Below are 23,698 nucleotides of genomic sequence, written 5' to 3' on the forward strand. Positions count from 1 at the left end.
CACACACACAGAATACATTTTTCACATTTTATATTTTAACTCAATGTTATGTTTGTTTTAAAATGTGATTACAGAAACAAAACTGCTTTTCTTTCCAAAATAAGGACACTCGTAAGTAACCCCCCAAATTTAGAACGGTAGTGTAAATCGACAACAGTGTGTTTTCATGGAAAATAATATTGTCTGGGTGACCCCAAACTTTTTGATCTGTAGTGTAACTTTGAAGGACAGAAATAAAAATGACAAATTAATCACGTAACAATGTACCACATTTTTATTTCTATAGCTCCACAAACATTTGAGCATGTTGATTAAAACATTGCTAAAGTATTGCATGCTCACCTGAGAATATAATCAGAAGCTACACTAACAATTACAATAACATAGCGCCTTAAAGAACCTTTTGGACACAAACATATAAAAATAAGTTTTACTGAAGGCCACCTGGCAACTGATTACAATCACTTGCAGTTTGAAAGATACAAACACACAGCTATTTTAAACCAACACTCATTAGCAAACATTTTAAACATAATTCACAATACAAGTCACATTATCACTTGGGAAGGTTTTGAGATGCACTGAACACTAAAAGTGATAACTGACTGTTCAAAGCAGTTTGGAATCAACTGAATGTTAAACTGACACAAAGGTGCAGTGACTCCTATGTATGTCATGGGAAACTATCCAATTTCACTTAATTGGTCTGCAAATTATTACTCATTTACTACAAATAATGTAACTTCGTTCATCTATCGATGCTAGCAATGTATAATGACAGGCAAAAAATTGCATTTGTGAATGAATTGAGACGAGATCAATATTTCAGTGTATGTTCAGAGTATACAGTGGGTACAGAAAGTTTTCAGACCCCCTTAAATTTTTCAATCTTTGTTCTATTGCAGCCATTTGTTAAAATCATTTATGGTTTTTTTTTTCCCTCATTAATGTAAACATAGCACCCCTTATCGACAGAAAACAATTTTAATTGTTGAAATGTATGCTGATTTATTAAAAAAGAAAAACTGAAATATCACAAAGCCATAAGTATTAAGACCCTTTGCTCTGACACTCATATTTAACTCGGGTGCAGGCCATTTCTTCTGATCATCCTTGAGATGGTTCTACACCGTCATTGGAGTCCAGCTGTGTTTGATTATACTGATTGGACTTGATTAGGAAAACCACACCCCTGTCTATATAAAACCTTACAGCTCACAGTGCTTGTCAGAGCAAATGAGAATCATGAGGTCAAAGACAGAATTGTGGCAAGGCACAGATCTGGCCAAGGTTACAAAAAAAATTCTGCTGCACTTAAGGTTCCTAAGAGCACAGTGGCCTCCATAATCCTGAAATGGAAGACGTTTGGGACGATCAGAACCTTTCCTAGAGCTGGCTGTCTGGCAAAACTGAGCAATCGGGGGACAAGAGCCTTTGTGAGAGAGGTAAAGAAGAACCCAAAGATCACCATGACTGAGCTCCAGAGATGCAGTCGGGAGATGCAAGAAAGTGCTAGAAAGTCAACCATCACTGCAGCACTCCACCAGTCGGGGCTTTATGGCAGAGTGGCCAGACGGAAGCCTCTCCTCAGTGCAAGACACATGAAAGCTCGCATGGAGTTTGCTAAACAAAACACACCTGAAGGACTCCAAGATGGTGAGAAATAAGATTCTCTGGTCTGATGAGACCAAGATAGAAATTGTTGATCTTAATTCTAAGTGGCATGTGTGGAGAAAACCAGGCACTGCTCATCACGTATCCAATACAGTCCCAACAGTGAAGCATGGCGGCAGCAGGACCATGCAGTGGGTGTGTTTTTCAGCTGCAGGGACAGGGAGACTGCTTGCATTTGAAGAAAAGATGAATGCGACCAAGTACAGGGATATCCTGGATAAAAACCTTCTCCAGAGTGCTCAGAATCTCAGACTGGGCCGAAGGTTCACCTCCAAAAAAGACAATGACCCTAAGCACACAGCTAAAATACCAAAGGAGTGGCTTCAGAACAACTCCGTGACTGTTTTCGAATGGCCCAGCCAGAGCCCTGACTTAAACCCAATTGAGCATCTCTGGAAAGACCTGAAAATGGCTGCCCACCAACGTTCACCATCCAACCTGGCAGAACTGGAGAGGATCAGAAAGGAGGAATGGCAGATGATCCCCAAATCCAGGTGTGAAAAACTTGTTGCATCATTCCCAAAAAGACTCATGGTTGTATTCGCTCAAAAGGGTGCTTCTACTAAATAGTGAGCAAAGGGTCTGAATACTTATGGCTGTGTGATATTTCAGTTTTTCCTTTTCAATAAATCTGCAAAAATGTCAACAATTCTGTTTTTTTCCTGTCAATATGGGGTGCTTTGTGTACACTAATGTGGAAAAAAATGAACTTAAATGATTTTAGCAAATGGCTGCAATATAACAGAGTGACAAATTTAAGGGGGTCTGAATACTTTCCGTACCCACTGTATATACTTTTTGTGACACTTGTTTGGTGTGCTGTGAGATTTTTCTAAAAACGTAGAATGTGCGCTTTGGCTCAATAAAGGTTGGCAAACACTGACCTAGTGAACTTGCTGAGAGGATCCATTTTTTCAGATGTTTGTTTCAGTTTTACTTTCCATTGAAGATAAACAGAGGAGTTCGGCAGGCTACTTTCTAACAACAGTGGAACCTCCAAAGTACAATTTGTATCTTTTTCTTTGGCTTTTCTGTGATGCGTCATTGTCCTGGCTGCTCAGTACAACACAATGAGTTTGACAAATAATAAAGACAGAATGGCATGTACAGTACATTGCAAAGTCAGTTTTTCCTTAAGGTGGTCCAAGCTCATGTAAAGAGACTCACTTCCCAGGAACACAGTCACACATACGCCACATGTCAACGTTTTTAATGTATTTTTACACTGTGACAATGAAAAATGTTTTAATGTCAATTCCTAATTCACACCGCACACACACACAATAAATGAGTGAGCAATTAGAGTTTAGTTTTCTACAGTTGATTCACTTAATTTTAACGTGTATGAACATTAAGAATGTTCAAATTTTAATTAAAATTAAAATGTTTCAGGATGGTGACAAACAAACTGATGAACTTTGGAGGATCCGCTTTAAATAAATCTACCTGCACTATCTGGCACTGGCAGAGAACAACATTTAGGTATTTTCTCGCTCATTAAGTAAAACATGAAGCCTTTTATATGAAAAAGGGTACTCTTAAGCAACTGTGCTCAACTGTAACATACAATTCGACATTCAGGTATGAATTATTCCAATAATTATTATCTTTGTCATGAATCACGGTACAATTTGTTTGAAACTGAATACACCGTGTTTTTCTGAGATTTCTTGAGGGGATTGGTGTGTGTGTGTGTGTGTAACGCATAGCAGCTACACATTCCCTCGTGTATAACGATGCCCCACATAGTCGCAGTTTCGACATTCGCTTTATCGCCTATCCTCCGTTATCCAGTCAAAATACGGATCATGTGATGTGTGGGCTTTTGTCGGCCATGTTGGAGGTTTAGTTCTAGATGATAAAGGCTTGAAACTGAAAGACTAGTAGACCAAATCATGTTTGTTTTCTCTGTATAACCAGGATCAGTTAATTATCCACCATGTTATAAATATTCCGGTCTCGTTAGAAGTGCAAAGATGAGTCCACAGACAGGGAACCCCTTGCTCCCACCGCTCATACACGCAACTCGCTATCAGTCAAATTACTCCATTCACAGCACCAGAGGGAACACAACAATGCGTAGACTTCGAAGGTGGCCGCTAGTGGGGGGTTCACTGTACAATAATTCCCTGCATTAAGGACTAAACTGCATTTTTGTTTCATGCTGTCAAACAGAAGGTAGCATTGCACAGGAACCCCCAAAGTGCAACACCCCAAAGTTTTGATTTCAACCTAAAATTTAAACCTCCATTATGTGTGAAAACATATGAGACATCTACAAATATGAGCGACTTCAGTACACTGAGCAGCCGAAGTAATGTTTTTTGTGCCGCCACCATTAACAAGAGAACAAGAAATTGATAGAGGAGCTTGCATATAAACTGTTTTCTGTTCCCTCTTCATTGGGTGTTTGTCAGGCATCGTAAAACGGTGACTGTTTCGACTTTATCCATCCATCTATTTTCTTGCGCTTATCCAAGGTCGGGTCGCGGGGGCAGCAGCTTTAGCAGGGAAGCCCAGACTTCTCTCTCCCCAGCCACTTCATCCAGCTCCTCCGTGGGGCCCCCGAGGCGTTCCCAGGCCAGCCGGGAGACATAGTCTCTCCCGCGTGTCCTGGGTCGTCCCCGGGGTCTCCTCACCAGGGAGCCGTCCAGGAGGCATCCTAATCAGATGCCCGAGCCACCTCATCTGGCTCCTCAATGTGGAGGAGCAGCGGCTCTAGTCTGAGCCCCTCCCGGATATCTGAGCTTCTCACCTCTCTCTAAGGGAGAGCCCAGACACCCTGAGGAGGAAACTCATTTCGGCCGCTTGTATCTGGGATCATGTTCTTTCGGTCACGACCCACAGCTCGTGACCATAGGTGAGGGTAGGAATGTAGATCGACCGGTAAATAGCCTTTCGGCTTAGCCCCTTCTTCACTACAATGGACGGATACAAAGTCCGCATCACTGCAGACGCTGCACCGATCCGCCTGTCGATCTCACGTTTCATTCTTCCCTTACTCATGAACAAGACCCCAAGATACTCCTCCACTTGGAACAGAATCTCATCCCCGACTTGGAGAGGGCACTCCACCCTTTTCCGACTCACGACAATAGTCTCAGATATGGAGGGTGCTGATTTTCATCCCAACCGCTTCACACTCGGCTGCAAACTGCTCCACTAAGAGCTGGAGATCACGGCTTGATGAAGCCAACAGAAACACAATACTGTGGCCACCAAACCGGACCCCCTCTACGCCTCGGCTGGGCCTAGACATTCTGTCCATAAAAGTTATGAACAGAATATGTGACAAAGAGCAGCCTTGGCGGAGTCCAACCCTCACCGGAAACGAATCCGACTTAATGCCGGCAATGCCGACCAAACTCTGACACTCGTCATACAGGGAACGAACAGCCCGTATAAGGGGGTTCGGTACGCCATACTCTCGGGAGTTGTACTTTATTTCACTTATATTATACAGTGGTTACCGGGTAGAAATGTTGATTAAAACATTGCGAGTAGAGTTAAATAAGGTTTTATGATGTTATCAGTTTGACCACGTAACAAATTACTGGGGTCAGAGGTTTACAGTCTCGGCAGACCTTCATTCTTGCATAAGAATAAATCGTCACTCTCAGTTAACACCATACTTAATGTTTTTCATTTGAGTGTTTTGTATTTACACTCAGGAAGTGCTTTTCATAAAAATATTTTCTGTAATTATGACTTTACGCTGTGCCTTACGTACAAACTTGGGTTACGTCATTGCCATAGAAAACCCAGGACCCCCTGTATTATTTCTTATGTTGAAATTTGTTTAAAAATGAAAACAACTTCGAAGTCGACCTGCTTCATAGAATGCGTTGTGTTTAACGTTGGAGGTACCACTGTATTTGATATCCAAAGTGTCACAAATAGAAGGCTAAGGCTTATGAGAATCATCTTGCACGATGACGATGATCACGAAAACTATTTGTGCAAAATTTGGTTAAACTGCATGTCGATGGCCAAAAGGCAAAACCTTCCGTCTGTCTGCAAGAAAATCCTGCTCTATGCTGTGACAGAAAATTCACCTGACCTAAACCTCCAATCAGGTTTGCTGGGAAAATTTTGGAGGACAACACCGACTATCTGCATCAGATCAGATTTCAGATAGGACGTTTCGCGATTCGGCCATCGATGTGCTGAGCCATAAATCCTCAAGATGATAATAAGGCACCTTGTGACAGTCTACTCACATCCTAGGTTGGTTTTCCCGTGTTTCTTGCATTGATAAAAGCCATTCCATGAGTTCTGAAGTGCGTGTTCAGGTCCGTGGCCTTGTCAAAGTGTTTGCCGCACACTTTACAGTTCAACGCGTCGTCGTCTTCCTTGCCGTGAGTTTGAGAGGTGGGCGATGCAGGACATCTGAGAAAATTATCATCTGGCTTCTTGCTGTTAACAGGAGATGACGCTGCACCCACGCTCTGGGCTTGGTGTTGGTCAGTGAAACCATCTCGGACCTTGTGGGTGATAAAGCGGTGGCGTGCCAGCGAGTTGGTTGAAGTGAAGCAGGCGCCGCACTGAGTGCACTGCTGCCCGCCGCCTTCCGCCGCCACTCGATGCTGGCTGATGTGCGTCTGAAACGTTGCCTGATCTTCCGTGGTGAAGCCGCAGGGGGCGCAGCGGAAACCGGACTCGGGGGGACAGTAGGGGGCAACTGCAGAGGATGACCGTAACCTTTTCACGGGAGTGGACTCTTCGTCGTGCTCCGGCTTGCCGGCCGCTCGGCGTCTACGATGAGTCAGCACAGCGCCGTCGTGTTCCGACGCGCTGTCAGCCTCATCTGTGCCTACCTGCAAAAACGATGGAAACACACTCACTGGCCAACTTATTAGGTACAACTGCTTCAAAGAAGATGCACAGATAATAATGCAAAGTTTTGATTGACACATTGATACATAGGTATAGCAAAAGTTAGAAAGTTATTTCACAGTGAAATTAGGTATATGTAGGGTAGGGCACCCAGAATCGAAAACCGATTGGAACTAATGTTCTGGTTCTCCCGGAATCGTTCAGATTTAAAAAGTTCAGTTCCTAGTTTCGATGCCTACAGTCCACTGACCCTGAAGTGGCGAAAACCAACGAAGAAGAACGCTCACGAAGAGGTGCTCGTGCCCAATGGCGGGGGCGGCGAACAAAAGTGTATCTTGACTTTGTTAAAATTAATGACCAGTTGCCTCAGTGAAACACTTGGAATAAGATTATATTGTGCAAAAGAGGCTTTCACGATGTGTAGCATCTGACATTCTTTATCCCACTCCGAGCCTACATCGCGCAGAGCTTCAGTGTAGTCAACTCTCAGTCAGTCACTTGGGTGAGTGAAACAATAACACACGTCTATGCCAACATTGAGACAGCTAACAAGGTAAACGCTTGGTTGCACTTTTGCACTGATGGTTTTTAGCGTTCATTTTTGTCTTCAAACCAACGTAAGCGCCGATGACAGGAAAAAAAAAGCTTAACATTGGGCTAAAACTTCACTGTAGCAACTTTACATCACAATGAATTGGGACAAAATTCTCAGAAACGTTGTCTCACAGTATCACAAACACTAAGCTTGTGCCTCATCGGAATCAGGGTTTTTATAGCATTTGGTTCCATCCATTAAAGTAAAAAAATTTTTTTAAATCACTGGTGCCGTGTGAAGTCACTTTTCATGCCAAAATGCTGAGTTCTGGTGTGTACCCTTCAAAATAAAAGGCTACAAGCTTAAAACAGGAAGTCAAGTTAAAACATGCACATATAAACCATTTGACCTGATGAAACAGCCTCTAATAACTATTTTAACAATGCTATATTTAAATTTTAGCTGAAACATTAATTAACGAATATTAAGTAAATTGGGTTAGTTCCACACACATGGCCTTTTAGTTCATAGGTTTGATATCGATACTGGTTATAAAGAACCCAGAGTCAAATGTTCATTTTAGTCTATGCTGCTAAGAAAATGGATGTTCATAATTTTGACACCCATTATTTAAACCATGCAAACTTTTTTTACCCAGCCACCTGAGAGAATCGAAATCAAAAATCGTTTGGAACTGGAATCGAAATAAGGAACCGGAATCGGAACCGGAGCCGCTCAAATTCAAACGATGCCCAACCCTAGTCACAGGTGTGCTGGAGCATGTCCAGGCGGACTTCGAACGGGAGGCAGCATAGACCTTGGACTGGTCACCAACCAATCGCAGGTCAGATAAAGTATAAACAAACAACCATTCACACTCATGTTCACATCAATGGACTTAGTCTTCAATAGACCTAAAAATTCACAATTTTGGAATTTGGAAGGAAGCTGGAGTAGGCGGAGAAACCCCACGAAAGCATAGGAAGAAAATGAAAACTTCACACAGGAAGGTCAGAGCTGAGATTCAAACCGACAACCTCAGAGTTGTGGGGCAGATATGCTAACTACTCGGTCACTGAGCTGTACTATTTGGCAGCATGAGGGCAAAACGTGCTGTTTTACACCACTCCAAACTATAACCCCAATGAAACATTTTTCAATTAATAATTCTCTGACAAAGTAAATCAAATATGAACATTAAAGAATCACATTTTATCATCATACTCAACGTTGTGGTAAGAGAACTGGCTTACCTCCTGGCTCATGGCTTCGGTGCTGTGTCGAAGCTGGATGTGTTTGTCTAACATCGCTCTGCTGCTGAATGTTTTCTTGCTGCCTGTACAGAACCTTCAAGCACAAGCAATGTTGAATGTATTGACTAATGTGAGTGCAATGAAAAAATATCATCAACTACATAAATTACTTTCCTATGCGCCACATCAATAGAAAATGCTATCATAACCCATACAACAATATATGGAAGAGGAAGCGACAAACGAATACTGAAAATGGTGCATCTAATTACATTTATACTCAATTTAAATAATGTCAAATTATTATTATTATTATTATTTATTTTTTTTACACCCAGGGAGGTCCTGGTGTAGACGATAGCTTGTATAAAGTGTAGCAGCAGTGCGTCACTCACTGGCAGCGGAAGCGACTCATGTCTTTGTGTTTGTCGCGGACATGGCGTCTCAGACTGGACGTGGAGGAGAAGGAGCTCTCACATTTGTTGCAAGGAAAGCTCTTCAAGACCTAAAAGCACACACACACGGCGAAATGAAAATACCTGCTGTGTGACTGGATCAGACTAAAAAAATAAATAAATCATGTTAGCTGCATGACCTTGCCATGTTGTTTAGCCATATGGCTGACAAACTCTTCAGCGTCAGTGAAGCATTCGTGGCAGTGAACGCACTTCCACCCTGTGGTGGCGATCGTCGTATCTGCATTAACTTCCTCCATGCCGTCTTCCCCATCTGAACTCTCTTGTTTGACTACAGGCTTAGGACACAAAGAAGCAGCAGCTGGGGTGGAGGCTAACTCTTGCTTGGATGAATTGTGGCTCTGAAGAATAAGACAAAATAAATACAGTTTAAAAGCGAATCTGGCTTGGACAAGTGACTAATAACTAGAACAAGAAGCATCAGCATACCTTGAAATGTTCCATTAGTACACTTCTCTGATGAAACATCTTGGTGCACTCTGGACATTTATAAACATGAACCTTTTGATTGGTTAAGTGTGTCTCAAAGTGGACGTAAAGCAAGGACTTGTGAGTGAAAACTGTATCACACATCACACATTTGTAGATCAACCTGTGAGAAATTTAAAAAGTTGTGTTGTTAGAGGGCACTCTGTATACGTGAACGTGTAACCTGTGGCCTACGCCGTACATGGCCTGGCCCTCAGTTAACGCGGGATGCTGCGTGCTGATGTGACTTTGTACACTGGGCGCAGATTTGAATGCCATGGGACAGGTGGGGCACTTGTGGAAAATATCACAGTGGGCCTGTTGGATGTGACCCTTCACCGAGTTTAGCCCTCCAAACACCACCAGGCAACTGGAGCATCTGCACCGACAAAAACAAAAGCACTCAATAGAAGTTTGCATCACAATCAAGGGCAAACTATAATGGCAGATAAAATAAAATACAATTCCTCCCTCCTCTTCACAGCTAGATATATAATATATCGTTCAGTAAAACACCTTCCTGTACACCCTCTCCATTATGTGCCTCACTCGCTGTTTTGTAACACAGTAGCGATTTAATGTTTCGCCATCATGTCCTAAAAAACAAAAAAGAACACCATGCACTGAAATAGCAAAAAAGAAAAACGAGTGTGACAGCGCGAAAAGAAAAGGCATCTACATCTGATTGTCAAGACAGGCGCCACAACGATTGTTCATAGTACGCATTACGGTAACATGCCATCCACACGCTGTTCAAAATAAAAGCCTAACAGTAACTTCTGGAATAAAGTATCCTGTCCCAGGAATTGGAATATAAAGTTGCATTTAAAAAATAAAGTTTATTTGAAATCTGCATATATGATTGAAAAAAAAATATATATATATATATATTTAAAATAATCTCTTTTCCAATTCCAATTCCAAAACCAGTCCAGTTCTGGGGCACACAAGACCGCCCCAGGTCTACACCAAAAGAAGGGCCATACAGATCTGGTGTTGTATTTCAAAATAAAAGTTCTCTGAAATCTGTGTATTCAACGATGAATTTACCTGATTTTAAAAAATGATTAAATATAACCCATATGGTAATACAAGACAAGCCCAGTTCAGGGGGACACTCAACTTGGTGGAGTCCTGGGCTGATCTAGTGTCCCCCAGAACCGGACTGGTCTAGAAATACCAAATCAATTATTATTATTTTTTAAAATGTTTTAATTTTTTAAAAATCTGAGATAACAGTTTTGTTGACATCTTTTTAAAGCTTAAGGATTACATTTTAAAATAAAATGATCTAAAATCACCCTTTTTTCTTCAGCTCTTTATTCTGAACAGAAGGGGGGGAGGAGAATCTATCAATTATTATCAATATCGAATGATATGAAATACTTCCATCCATCCATTTTCTTTACCGTTTATCCTCACTAGGGTCGCAGGCGAGCTGGAGCCTTTCCCAGCTATCTTCGGGCGGGAGGCGGGGAACTGGTCGCCAGCCAATCGCAGGGCAAATATAAACAAACAACCCTTCACACTCACATTCACACCTACGTGCAATTAGAGTCTTCAATTAACCTACTATGCATGTTTTGGGGATGTGGGAGGAAACCGGAGTGCCCAGAGAAAACTCACGCAGGCACGGGGAGAACATGCAAACACAACACAGCCGGGGCCAGGATTTGAACCCCGGGCCTCAGAACTGTGAGGCAGACGTGCTAACCAGTTACTCACCGTGCCGCTACATATGAAATACTTATATTGTGATAAATTGTCCAGACATATCGCCCAGCCCTGTGAGCACGTCTACGATTTCCCACACGGGGTAACGTAAACATTGCTAGCTAATTTAATATAGGCTACCACCAGTAGTACGTATTGTAGTAGAACGTATTGTAATGCCAGACAGGTGGTCAAGAATAGACACAGCTGTCACTTTATTGACCAAATGGAAACAAAATAAACATGTAATCAGAATCAGAATCATCTTTATTTGCCAAGTATGTCCAAAAAACACACAAGGAATTTGTATCCGGTAGTTGGAGGCGCTCTAGTACGACAACAGACAGTCAATTTACAGAACACTTTGGAGACAGAAAGACATTGACAAAAAAAAAAAAACAGTCACTGAGCAGTAAAGGGTTGCTAGTTATCTGGTAATGCCGGTACATTATTATTATTTTTTTGACAATTGTGCAAAAAGATGCAGAGTCCTCTAGCACTTAGAGCAGTTCGAAAGACGAATATTGCAATAGTCCGGTGCAATGACCATTGTGCAAAGGGGGCTGAGACTTCAAGGAGTGTATGCGGTTTAAAGTGACGAGTAGTGCGATAATCTGGGACAATGTTGGTTGTGCAAATGTTACAGATACTCCTCAATCAGTGTGCAAATGGAGCAGATGCTACTCTGGCATGAGTGGCCAGTATATGCAAATAGTGCAGCATGGCGAGACAACTACAGTGAGTGCACGAGTAATACATAACTGGCCCCACAGAAATGTGACAACGAACTCAAGTCAAAATATTGCCAGCATGTTGTAATGGAATTGTAGGTCAGGTGTTTAAGAAGTTGATCGCAAGAGGGAAGAAGCTGTTGGAATGTCTACTAGTTCTAGTTTGCATTGATCGGTAGCGCCAACCTGAGGGAAGGAGCTGGAAGAGCTGGTGACCGGGGTGAGGAGGGTCCAAGAGGATTTTGCACGCCCTTGTCTGAGTTCTGGCAGCGTGCAAGTCCTCAATGGTGGTTAGGGGGGTACCGACAATCCTTTCAGCAGTTTTGATTGTCCGTTGCAGTCGGAGTTTGTCCTTTTTTGTAGCAGCACCAAACCAGACTGTGATGGAAGAACACAGGACTGATTTGATGACCGCTGTGTAGAACTGTCTCAGCAGCTCCGGTGGCAGGCCGTGCTTTCTCAGAAGCCACAGGAAGTACATCCTCTGCTGGGCCTTTTTGAGGACGGAGTTGATGTTGGTCGCCCACTTCAGGTCCTGAGAGACTGTAATTCCCAGGAACTTGAAGGTCTCGACGGTTGACACAAGGCAGCTGGACAACGTGAGGGGTAGCTGTGGCGAAGGATGCCTCCTGAAGTCCACGATCATCTCTACAGTCTTGAGCGTGTTCAGCTCCAGGTTGTGTCGGCCGCACCACAGCTCCAGCCGCTCCGCTTCCTGTCGATATGCAGACTCGTCACCATCCTTGATGAGGCCGATGACAGTGGTGTCATCTGCAAACTTCAGGAGTTTGACAGCCTGACCTGCTGTGTCCTGCCCGTCAGAAAGCTGTAAATCCACTGGCAGATGGCAGGTGAGACGCTGAGCTGGAGAAGCTTGGATGAAAGGAGTTCAGGCATGATGGTGTTGAACGCTGAGCTGAAGTCCACGAACAGGATCCTCGCGTAGGTCCCTGCACTGTCGAGGTGTTCTAAGATGAAGTGCAGTCCCATGTTGACTGCATCATCCGCAGACCTGTTCGCTTGGTAGGCAAACTGCAGGGGGTCCAGCAGGGGACCTGTGATACTCTTGAGGTGGTCCAGCACGAGACGTTCAAAGGACTTCATGACCACAGATGTCAAAGCGACAGGCCTGTAGTCATTCAGACCCGAGATTGCAGGTTTCTTGGGGACTGGAATGATGGTGGAGCGTTTGAAACAGGAGGGAACTTCGCACAGTTCCAGAGATCTATTGAAGATCTGAGTGAAGACTGGCCTTTTCAAATCTGCAGTAGAAGGTATTCAAGTCGTTGGCTAGTGTGCTATTGTTCTCAGCTAGGGGGGATCGTCGCTTGTAATTAGTCAGCGATTGGAATGCATGCCAGACTGATTTAGAGTCGTTTCCGCTAAACTGTTTTTCCAACTTTGCTGCATAGTTCCTCTTCGCAATGTTCATTTCTTTATTCTGGTTTCTAGCTCGATTATACAGGGCCATGTCCCCGCTCTGATATGCGTCCTCCTTAGCTTGGCGAAGCTGCTTAAGTTTAGCAGTGAACCACAGTGTTGTTGTTGTTGAATGTGCGAAATGATTTTGTTGGTACACACACATCTTCACAGAAACTGATATAGGATGTAACAGTGTCCGTATATTCATCCAGGCTGCCAGCTGATTAGCACATTCACACACATTCATACACTAACTGTACGGCCACAATTGACACCCAGGGACTGACCGCACAGACTGGCTAACGCAGGGGTCACCAACCTTTTCGAAACTGAGAGGTACTTCTTGGGTTGTGATTAATGCGAAGGGCTACCAGCTTGATACACACTTCTGAAATAACAAATTTGAATTAACAAATCTCAAATAATTTTAATAACATGTTATCATTATGTTACCTATTAATTAACGATATTAATTTATGTGAAGACAGTGATCATGTTAATGATAATTTTCACAATAATTAGAAGAGATAAATATCAATATGCTACACTTTATTTTTACAGATCTCAGCCAGTGTCTACATTTTCAAATGATCTCTTGTACAACATTCCTAGAAAATCACCATGTCCCATTACTAGTGAGCTATTTTAGAACAGGCCGGAGGCTACTCATGCTGTCCTTGGGGGGCTACCTGGTGCCCGCCCGTTAGCCAGGTTACAGCCAGCCGCTACCCTGACCTCACAACCGCCAACTCTATACTCTCATTCAGAGTCCCATGTCACTCATCAGGCCAGGCCCTGCCTTTTAAAGCCACACACTTTTAGTCACAGATACTAAAGTACAGAGCGTGAGGATGGGAGCCCAAGTGGACAAAAACTATAACTGCACCTCACATAGATGACCAGAGACCAATCCAGGATGTACCCCCACTCTCACCCAAAGTGATCTATGATAGGCTCAAGCTCCCTCGCAATCATACAGAAATGGATGGATGAAGGATCTGACATTTATGTAAAATAGAGACAACTAGTGGCACAACCCATTTTCTCTTCTGTGGGAAAAAAGAGGTGCCTATTTTAGCTGCGCCGCATGTACAGTGGGGCAAAAAAAGTATTTAGTCTGCCACCAATTGGGCAAGTTCTCCTACTTAAAAATATGAGGCCTGTATTTTTCATCATAGGTATACCTCACTTATGAGAGACAAAATGAGGGGGGGGGGGGGAATCCAGAAAATCACATTGATTTAAAAAATAAATATTAGCAAATTATGGTGGAAAATAAGTATTTGGTCACCTACAAACAAGCAAGATTTCTGGCTCTCACAGACCTGTAACTTCTTCTTTAAAAGGCTCCTCTGTCCTCCACTCATTACCTGTATTAATGTCACCTGTTTGAACTCGTTATCAATATAAAAGACACCTGTCCACAACCTCAAACAGTCACACTCCAAACTCCACTATGGCCAAGGCCAAAGAGCTGTCAAAGGACACCAGAAACAAAATCGTAGACCTGCACAAGGCTGGGAAGACTGAATCTGCAATAGGTCAGCAGCTTGGTGTGAAGAAATCAACTGTGGGAGCAATTATTAGAAAATGGAAAACATACAAGACCACTGATAATCTCCCTCAATCTGGGGCTCCACGCAAAATCTCACCCCGTGGGGTCAAAATGATCACAAGAACGGTGAGCAAAAATCCCAGAACCACATGGGGGGACCAAGTGAATGACCTGCAGAGAGTTGGGACCAAAGTAACAAAGGCTACCATCAGTAACACAGTACACTGCCAGGGACTCAAATCCTGCAGTGCCAGACGTCTCCCCCTGCTTAAGCCAGTACATGTCCAGGCCCGTCTGAAGTTTGCTAGAGAGCATTTGGATGATCCAGAAGAGGATGTGGAGAATGTCATATGGTCAGATGAAACCAAAATAGAACTTTTTGGTAAAAACTCAACTTGTCGTGTTTGGAGGAGAAAGAATGCTGAGTAGCATCCAAAGAACACAATATCTACTGTGAAGCATGGGGGTGGAAACATCATGCTTTTGGGGATTTTCTGCAAAAGGACGAGGATGACTGATCCATGTAAAGGAAAGAATGAATGGGGCCATGTATTGTGAAAGTTTGAGTGAAAACCTCTTTCCATCAGCAAGGGCATTGAAGATGAAACGTGGCTGGGTCTTTCAACATGCTAATGATCCCAAACACACCGCCTGGGCAATGAAGGAATGGCTTCATAAGAAGCATTTCAAGGTCCTGGAGTGGCCGAGCCTGTCCCCAGATCTCAACACCAGAGAAAATCTTTGGAGGGAGTTGAAAGTCTTTGTTGCCCAGAGACAGCCTCAAAACATCACTGCTCTAGAGGAGATCTGCATGGAGGAATGGGCCAAAACACCAGCAACAATGTGTGAAAAACTTACAAAAAACGTCAAAATCAGATCATCTGCAAGCCATTTATGTTTAGAGTAATGTTATAAGATGCCTTTGTAATGATATTAGTGTTTTGGGATCATAGTTTGTGATATATTTGCAGTTTAAACTATGAACACATGCAATTATAAATGTTTAGTTTTTTTGGGGGGGGGAGGACATTAATTACTCATATTTTTCATTGAGCTTTACTGTATTCACCAAAGACAACTAACTGAACAGCCAAGGTCGACTGATAACATACCTGTACCCAATGCGTCGTGAAAAGTGCAAACAAGCGTGATCCAGATGTGCTTGAAAGAGTGCCTGCTTCGCCGTGCCGCCACACTCGGGGCAGACACAGGGCAGGCTGCCTTGATGGATGCGCTGATGAGCCGCCGCACTGCAGGCATTGGGCAGCAGCATAGGAGGGGAGCATTCCATGCATGGCTGGAGAAAAGGAAGAGGACGAGGAGGAGGAAGAGAAGCAAGAAGAAGCAGCAGAAGAATAACTGAGTCAAAGCTTGTGTGTACATTTCAAGAGGAAAAAAAATTTACACGTACGACTCACTGTGCTTTCAGCCTGTTTGATTTCTTGGAAATGCTGGACCACCTCCTTTTTGCTGCTGAACTGAGTTTGACATTCTGGACATTTATTACCGATGTGCTGCACTGCGTCTGTTTTCTTGTTAGGGGTCGCTTGATGTGGCTGCGCTTTGGCTTGGAGTGTGGATTGTCCTAAAACAGATGATGACAGTTCATGTAATGGAAGCAACCACTCATTTCACACATAACCTGTTCTAAAACGCTGGTCGGCATGCATAAACTTTAGCTATTCCCATTGGAAATAATATAAAGTGAATTCATTGTTTCCAAGGTCCATGTTTTTTAAATATTACTTTACATATGTATTTTTCTGAATTGTTCGGTCTTAGGGGCATTTGAATTCAGAGGTTCCAGCATAGCATCAAAAAGCAAGCATGTTCAGAAAACCAACAGCAGTACAGAAATTGTCACCACTGACCATTGAGTTCATTCTGGCTTATCATCTGCTCCAACGGCACTGGTTTCATGACCAGGTGCGAGCACTGCATGATCAGGCCTCGCTCCTTGTGCTCCCGGGCATGTAATAGCAGGCTGCATTTGTTGTAGAAGGCAAGCCTCTTGGCGCAGTGGTTGCACGTCACCTCGATGCGCAGCGACCGCCGATCGTAGTGGCGGGCCAGACTCTGCTCCAGGGCAAAGGCGTCTCCGCACTCCAAACACCGGTAACCCTGCAAAAAGGTCACAGACATGTGACTTCTTGTATGGGGTTTATGTTCGGCCAGTAAAAACATGATCCAGTGTTAAACATTATAGGTTTAAAGCTGGCCAGTGGCCTCGTGGTCACCAGGGTTGTTTGATTGAAATCATGATTACAACTGATCATGATTTAAATCAAGCCCAATCAAACATTTTCCATTCCCTTTAACAAATATTAAGAGAAATCTTCTATTTAAAATGTATTTTCAAGTACTAATTTACAATAATTGCATTAGTACTCAAAATGCTGCTGCTCACCTGGAGCACGTACAAGGGAGCACGTACAGTCCCCTCCAAAAAGTATTGTAACAGCAAGGTCAATTCCTTTGTTTTTGTTGTATACTGAAGACATTTGCGTTTCAGATCAAAAGATTAATATGAGACAAAAGTTCAGAATTCCAGCTTTTATTTCGTGGTATTTACATCTTGGTGTTAAACAACTGGCGGCAGCCACGGTGGCCGACTGGTTTGAGCGTCAGCCTCACAGTTTTGAGGAGCGGGGTTCAATCCCCGCTCCGTCTGTGTGGAGTTTGCATGTTCTCCCTGTGCCTGCGTGGATTTTCTCCGGGCACTCCGGTTTCCTCCCACATCCCAAAAACATGCATGAATTGGAGACTCTAAATTGTCCGTAGATGTGAATGCGAATGGTTGTTTGTTTGTATGTGCCCTGCAATTGGCTGGCAACCGGTTCAGGGTGTACCCCACCTCCTGCCCGATGATAGCTGGGATAGACTCCAGCACGCCCGCGACCCTAGTGAGGAGAAGCGGCTCAGAAAATGGATGGATGGATGTTAAACAACTCAGAACAGAGCACCTTTTGTTTGAAGCCACCCACTGTTCAAGTGAGCAAACGTATTGGAACAGACATAATTAAATTAACAAAGTGAATAACATTTAATATTTGGTGGCATAACCCTTACTTGCAATAACTGCATCAAGCCTGCGACGCATTGACTTCACCAGACTGTTGCATTCTTCACCTGAAATGCTTTTCCAAGCCTTTACTGCAGCCTCTTTCAAGTTGGTCTGGCTCTTGGTTTGGTTTGTTTCTGGGGGTTTCTCCCTTCAGTCTCCTCTTCAGGAGGTAAAATCCATGCTCTATTGGGTTAAAGTCCAGTGATTGACTTGGACAGTCTAAGAACTTTCACTTTTCCTCCTGATGAAGTCCTTTGTTGGGTTGGCAGTGGGTTTTGCGCCATTGTCTTGTTGCATGATGAAGCTTCTCCCGATTAGTTTGGATGCATTTTTCTGTAAATTGCAGACAAAATGGTTTTGTAGTCTTCAGAATTCATTCTGCTGCTACCATCTTGAGTTACATCATCAATAAAGAATAGCGAGCCCGTTCCAGAAGCAGTCATGCAAGCCCAAGCCATGACATTACCTCCACCATGCTTCACAGACGAGCTTGTGTGTTTTGGCTCATAAGTAGATCCTTTCTTTCTCCAGACTTTGGCCTTTCTGTCACTTTGTTAGAGGTTAATCTTTGTCTCATCAGTCCATAAAACCTTGTTCCAAAATTTTTGTGGCTCATCTCTGTACTTCTTTGCAAAATCCAACCTGGCCTTCCGATTTTTTTTGCTGATGAGTGGTTTGTATCTTGTTGTATGGCTTGTATATTTTTTCTCTAGAAGTCTTCTTCAAACAGTGGATTGTGATACCTTCACCCCTGCCTTGTGGAGGTTGGAACTTATGTCACCAGCTGTTGTCTTGGGGTGTTTCTTCACAGCTCTCACAATGTTTCTGTCATTAACTACTGCTGATACCCTTGGCCGACTTGCTCGATGCCTGTTGCTCAGTACACCAGTAGTTTATTTCTCTTTCAGGACATTCCAAATTGTTGTATTGTATTTGCCCAATGTTTGTGCAATAGCTCTGATAAATTTTCCCTCTTCTCTTAGCTTCAAAATGGTTTGCTATTCTCCCATAGACAGCTCTCTGCTCTTCATGTTGGTCAACAGCAAATGCAGTTTTCACAGGTGAAACCCAAAGCCAAAAACAAGCACTATCTAATGTTTAAGCAATCAATCTAAAAGGCAACACCTGAGCAACTAGAAACACCCATCAGTCACATGTTCTAATATTTATTCTCACTTGAAAAGTGGGTGGCTTCAAACAAAAGGTGCTCTCTTCTGAGCTGTTTAACACATCGAGATGTAAATACCATGAAAAAAAGCTGGAATTCTGAACTTTTTTCTCATATTCATCTTTTGATCTGAAACCACAACAAAAACAAACGAATTGACGTTGCTGTTCCAGTACTTTTGGAGGGGATTTCATTCTGATTCTGCCCCCCCTCCACTGGCTGCCTTGGCATTTTAGAATCCATTTCAAGGTTCTTTTATTTGTTTTTAAATCTCTTAAATGATGTCACCCTGCCTTACCTCTCTAAGTTGCTCTATCCCTACACTCTCACCTGATGCCTCAGATCAGCTGACCAGCTGCTTCTGGAAGAACTGAGGTCTAAGCGGAAGCTCAGAGGGGATAGAGCTTATTCTGTTGCTGCTTCCACGCTTTGGATCGATCTCCCTACGCGCATTAAACAAACCCCCTCACTGTCCATTTTTAAAAATCATCCTAAAACCCATGTTCATTCTTTGGATTTAACTGGACAAGAGACTCTTTGTTTTACTGTTTTTAAATGTTTCATGTTTAATTGTTTTATATCTTACGTTTTATTTTTATTTGTGTACAGCACTTTGTTTCAGCTGTGGTTGTTTCTTGAAGTGCTGCATAAATCAAGTTAAGGTGAGCTGAGTCATCATATAGTGGTATGGCCCGGACTAGGCAATGCCAGGTAATCGCGTTTCAAATGAAAATAAAGATTAACTAACCTTCCTTCGTTCCATTCTAATAATACTACAAATCCTAACCCGCTCCACTTGTTAATACCCATTACAAATATTCAAATACACGTGATAATACAGTATATCTCCAACTTGATAACTGTACCCATTCCTGATCATAATACCCACTAAAAATGGTACCCGTTCCATATAATAGTACCTATTAAAAATACCTACCCTTTTCCTCATTCACCCTTCCAATACCCGTGTATCGCTTATATTTTTACTTGTATAGAACACATGGAACAATTCCATAAGAGATCCATTTTAAAATACATTTTAATTAAAATGTAATTAATTAAAATAAGATATTTTTAATGTAAAAAAATCTGATTCAATTTTTAAAAGATCAAATTTAAAATTTTAACAGATTTCTTTTATCAGGATTTTTTTTTTTTTTAATTTACCCCTTGTTGAAACCAAGCCTACCTGAGCAGGCAGAGGAAGGCCCCACTCAGCAGGAGGCGGTGAGCTCAGGTCAGGTTTATAGCTGGGCAGCAGGTTCTTATTGGTGAGAATCTTGTTGAAGCTTGCCACCAAGTTGGTCTGGCTTTTGGATATGATGGCCCCGCCGCTGTTGACTATGGAGGCGGGTCGGCTGCTGCCCTGAGGTGAACTCTGGAGAGTCTTGTGACCTAGGCAGCGCAGGTTGACACCACCAGGTCTGGTCGTTGAGGCCGTCATGGAAGGAAGAGATGTGGTTTTGGCGATGCTGACGACTGTGGGGGAGGCTTTAGGTTTGATGCCCACCGAGCGTTTTTCTTTGAGTGTCATTTCTGGAAGCCCTGCAAGAGACTGGTAGGAGCCCCCCCTCTTTGATCTTGTATTGTGAGCCTGTGGGGAAGATTTCGCACCTTTAGAATTTGCTCTTGGACCTCTTTTAAGTGTTGTCTTGGTTAAACTCCCTGCGGGCACTTTGATTTTAACCTTGAGGGGCAACAAGTTGGTTGGAGGTGTTTTTGCAGACACAGTGTTAGAAGATGATGTCTCGTTTACAGTTTGACCATCTCCTTTAGTCTTTCCACTATCATTCGGTGTGTCATTTTGGCGTGGCGCACTGTCCATATTCTCCTTGCCTGACTCAGGACTTGTCTTGGGAAACGCAAGCCCCATCTCACTGGGCGGTGGACTCTCAGGGGAGTCCCGCTCATCGATCACATGCTCTGGGTATTTCTCCTCTTGCACGGGCGCCAAGTGACAGTTCTGTGGGCCCGGCAGCTGGAGAGCAGAAAGGGAAATGGGCTTCCCCTCCTGCTCAGTCAACGCCTCAAGAGAGGCGCTGCTAGAAGAATGTGGAAGAGTGCACAAGGTGGCCTCAGGGGAGATGCATAGCTCAGGTTGACGTCTTATGCTGTGTGTCAACTTTGGAGGCGACGGCATGACGGATTCTGGACTTTCATGGATCACCAGCGGGCTTCCCAAGTCTGGTTCCGAGTCATCCTCATCCAAGTGCGTGGCATTCTTTTTGCAAACACCCCCGTTGTGTGGTAAAGGAGAAGATGGCGCACGAGGAAGGTGTGGTTCCTCCTTCTGAGGGAAGCCAGACTGCGGAGAGGAATTAATGGATAATTGAGTGGAATCCAGTTGCGAATGGGGCTTCAAACAGATCACATTTTCAATCACATTCCTGACCGATCCAACCTCCATCGGACTCCCTTCATCGTCATCGTTCAACTGTTGCCACGGTGCTGTACTGGATCCTTGCTGGTCATTAGTACCAGACCCATTAAACCCATTGGCAATATGGGCAGCAGACGTGGTGTCATCCATCTTGACATGTGAGTCTAAAAGAGTGTTTGTGGGATTGCCTTTTTCTCCTCCATCATCATCATCATCATCTTCACAGGGCCGCACAGTGTTCATCACTATAACACTGACAGCAGGAGGCTCAGTGTGTGAGGTGGGTGAGCCTGGGAAGGAAGATGAACTTTTTATTTCATTAGCAGACACCTCGTCCTCTTCTGGACTCGACTGGATGGCATCAATGTCAGGAATATCAAACGCTGCCAGCAAATCATCAAAGTCTGGGGTCTTCACGTCCCCCATTGCCCGTGTGCTGATCAAATCTGTCCAGGCAAAACAAGAGTTAGGCAAAAGTCATTTGTAAAGGAGCTTTGCTGTATCATGTTCATTTTCCATATACACCATATGTCAAGAATATGTATCCTCATCATGATTGTCTAAATGTAATTCTGAACTTCAAATCTTTTCAAAATGTATTAAGTCTGCCTGACATTAACAAATAAATGATTAATGTGTATTCAATGTTTCAGAGAAAAGGGCAACGTGTACTTTATATGCTACATTGCAAGTACTTGTTTTTGCAGGTGCAGATCTCACACCTGTGTCAAGCCACCCTCTGACCTCTGTATGACTTCTGTTCCTCATTTTTAGTATGTATGAACATTCTTATGCTGTTTTACTCTTTCACTGTTTTGATATTCCACATTACCCTTCAAAGACCAACAGGTGTATGTTTCTGCAAGAAACTGCAAATGTGGTGGAATCACAGACAATTCTTTGGGCTGATTCAAGCTCCCTCTTTAACACCGTATCAGCGTATAGTTTCACATTCTCAAAATTTAACAGAACTTTCCCTGATTTAACACACACCGGTGAATCGATTTAGGTCGTGTCAAATCTGACCCGCATCAGCCTCAGTGTACAGAAACTTTCAAGCGCTTGTATAAAAAGATTTTTTTTTTATATTTTCATTTTAGTGTATTTTGGGTCACTTTCGGAAAAGCCATCAAATTTCAGCGTGAAAAAATGACATTTAGGATATTATTCTTCCGGTCAAATGTCAATACGGACCAGTATGTGAGTAGGCATCCAGTAAACTCTAAAGAAGGCGACAATATTTAGTTGTGCCTGGTTGCGGTCGAATAGCAAATGTAAACTTACATTTGTCAGGTTTAGAATAAAAAAACAAAACAAAAAAACCCCAGCATTTTTCAACTTAGCTTACTATAGATAGTTAATTTTCCCAGTGATGATTCAACAAGTGGTTCCTTTGGCTAACAGCTCAACTTTAGCATGCCACGGCTAGCTGGCCATGCTAGCGTCAAAGTCGAAAAGTGCTTTATAAGCGAGACACTCTGCTAATGTGCCAATGTGTTGTGTTTAATGTATGTTACAGGTGGTACTGGTTAAGTAGATCATTCACGTATTTACGTTTTTAACTGGAATTACCTACTAGTGAGCGTAGCTGAATCCTGACTTTCCTCTCGGACGCGCAAATAATACGTCACCACGTTCCGCTTCCGCGACGGTAATTCCGGAACTACACGTTTTGCGCAAGTGCACAAGTTAGTGACAAGTCGTGTTCAGTCATATTTTCTGCTTAACGAATTTTTTATTTAATAAATAATAACTGCCTTGGAAAATAACTTATATTTCATTAATGTAATTTGATTTTTCAGGTATTTTTGCTTTATTTATTTTGTATTTTTGTTTTGCCATTACCGGACTTGTTGTCAGCTCTATGCTTATCCTGTCAGAATAAAGAAGCCCCCCTTCTTAGCACAAGCACTATGCAAATTAATATTTTTGTGCGTTTTTTTTCTTATGCTGCGCCTCGTTATAAAAACGGGTAATGTACACAACTTCTGATAGGAAAAATAAATAAATAAAAATCATTAATGATTACTTCTGCACATTAAAGAAATACTTTAGGAGTTGAATGATTACTTCTACTTTTACAAGTATCATATTTTGCCTCCTCAGGGAAAAAATACATGTACTCACCTCCAAGCTCCCTGGCTTGTGTTGTTACATTCCACAAAAATATGACAATACACCATGACAAATGTTTTTCCATGTGGCAAAAGCTGAAACATGCAATGGAACCACTAGAAAGAAAAAAACCAAGGCAGATCAATTGAGGAAACAGTCTAAATGGCTTGGATACATTTTCTTCTTGCAGGTTTGTGCGGGAAGTATCAAATTCTCAAAGGGGCTCTTCTCTGATTGACTTGCCATCTTCTCAATCACTGTGGTTTGAATGTTTGAATTGTCAGTCGAAAAGCTGACGCTATGTGAGG

At 42.8% G+C, this 23,698-nt stretch overlaps 1 protein-coding gene across 2 annotated transcripts; it reads right to left on the reverse strand.

Moving 5' to 3' along the window:
• Positions 1–251: 251 nt before the first annotated feature.
• Positions 252–22,925, reverse strand: znf687a (zinc finger protein 687a). Of its 2 annotated transcripts, none has more exons than XM_061776743.1 (11): positions 22,852–22,925; positions 20,085–21,721; positions 16,535–16,784; positions 16,082–16,248; positions 15,776–15,960; positions 9,445–9,621; positions 9,204–9,366; positions 8,894–9,115; positions 8,694–8,803; positions 8,299–8,392; positions 252–6,491 (listed from the first exon to the last, which is right to left on the reverse strand). In XM_061776743.1, exons 2-11 carry the CDS (start codon positions 21,699–21,701, stop codon positions 5,898–5,900), a joined length of 3,579 nt encoding a protein of 1,192 aa, XP_061632727.1. In that variant the 5' UTR covers positions 21,702–21,721; positions 22,852–22,925; the 3' UTR covers positions 252–5,897. The 2 variants fall into 2 exon arrangements, with proteins under 2 accessions (XP_061632727.1, XP_061632728.1); XM_061776744.1 differs by having other exon boundaries at positions 22,848–22,925.
• Between the last annotated feature and the right edge of the window lie 773 nt (positions 22,926–23,698).

The sequence above is a fragment of the Phyllopteryx taeniolatus genome, chromosome 6 (assembly GCF_024500385.1).
Source record: "Phyllopteryx taeniolatus isolate TA_2022b chromosome 6, UOR_Ptae_1.2, whole genome shotgun sequence".
In the NCBI taxonomy this organism is placed as follows: Eukaryota; Metazoa; Chordata; class Actinopteri; order Syngnathiformes; family Syngnathidae; genus Phyllopteryx; species Phyllopteryx taeniolatus.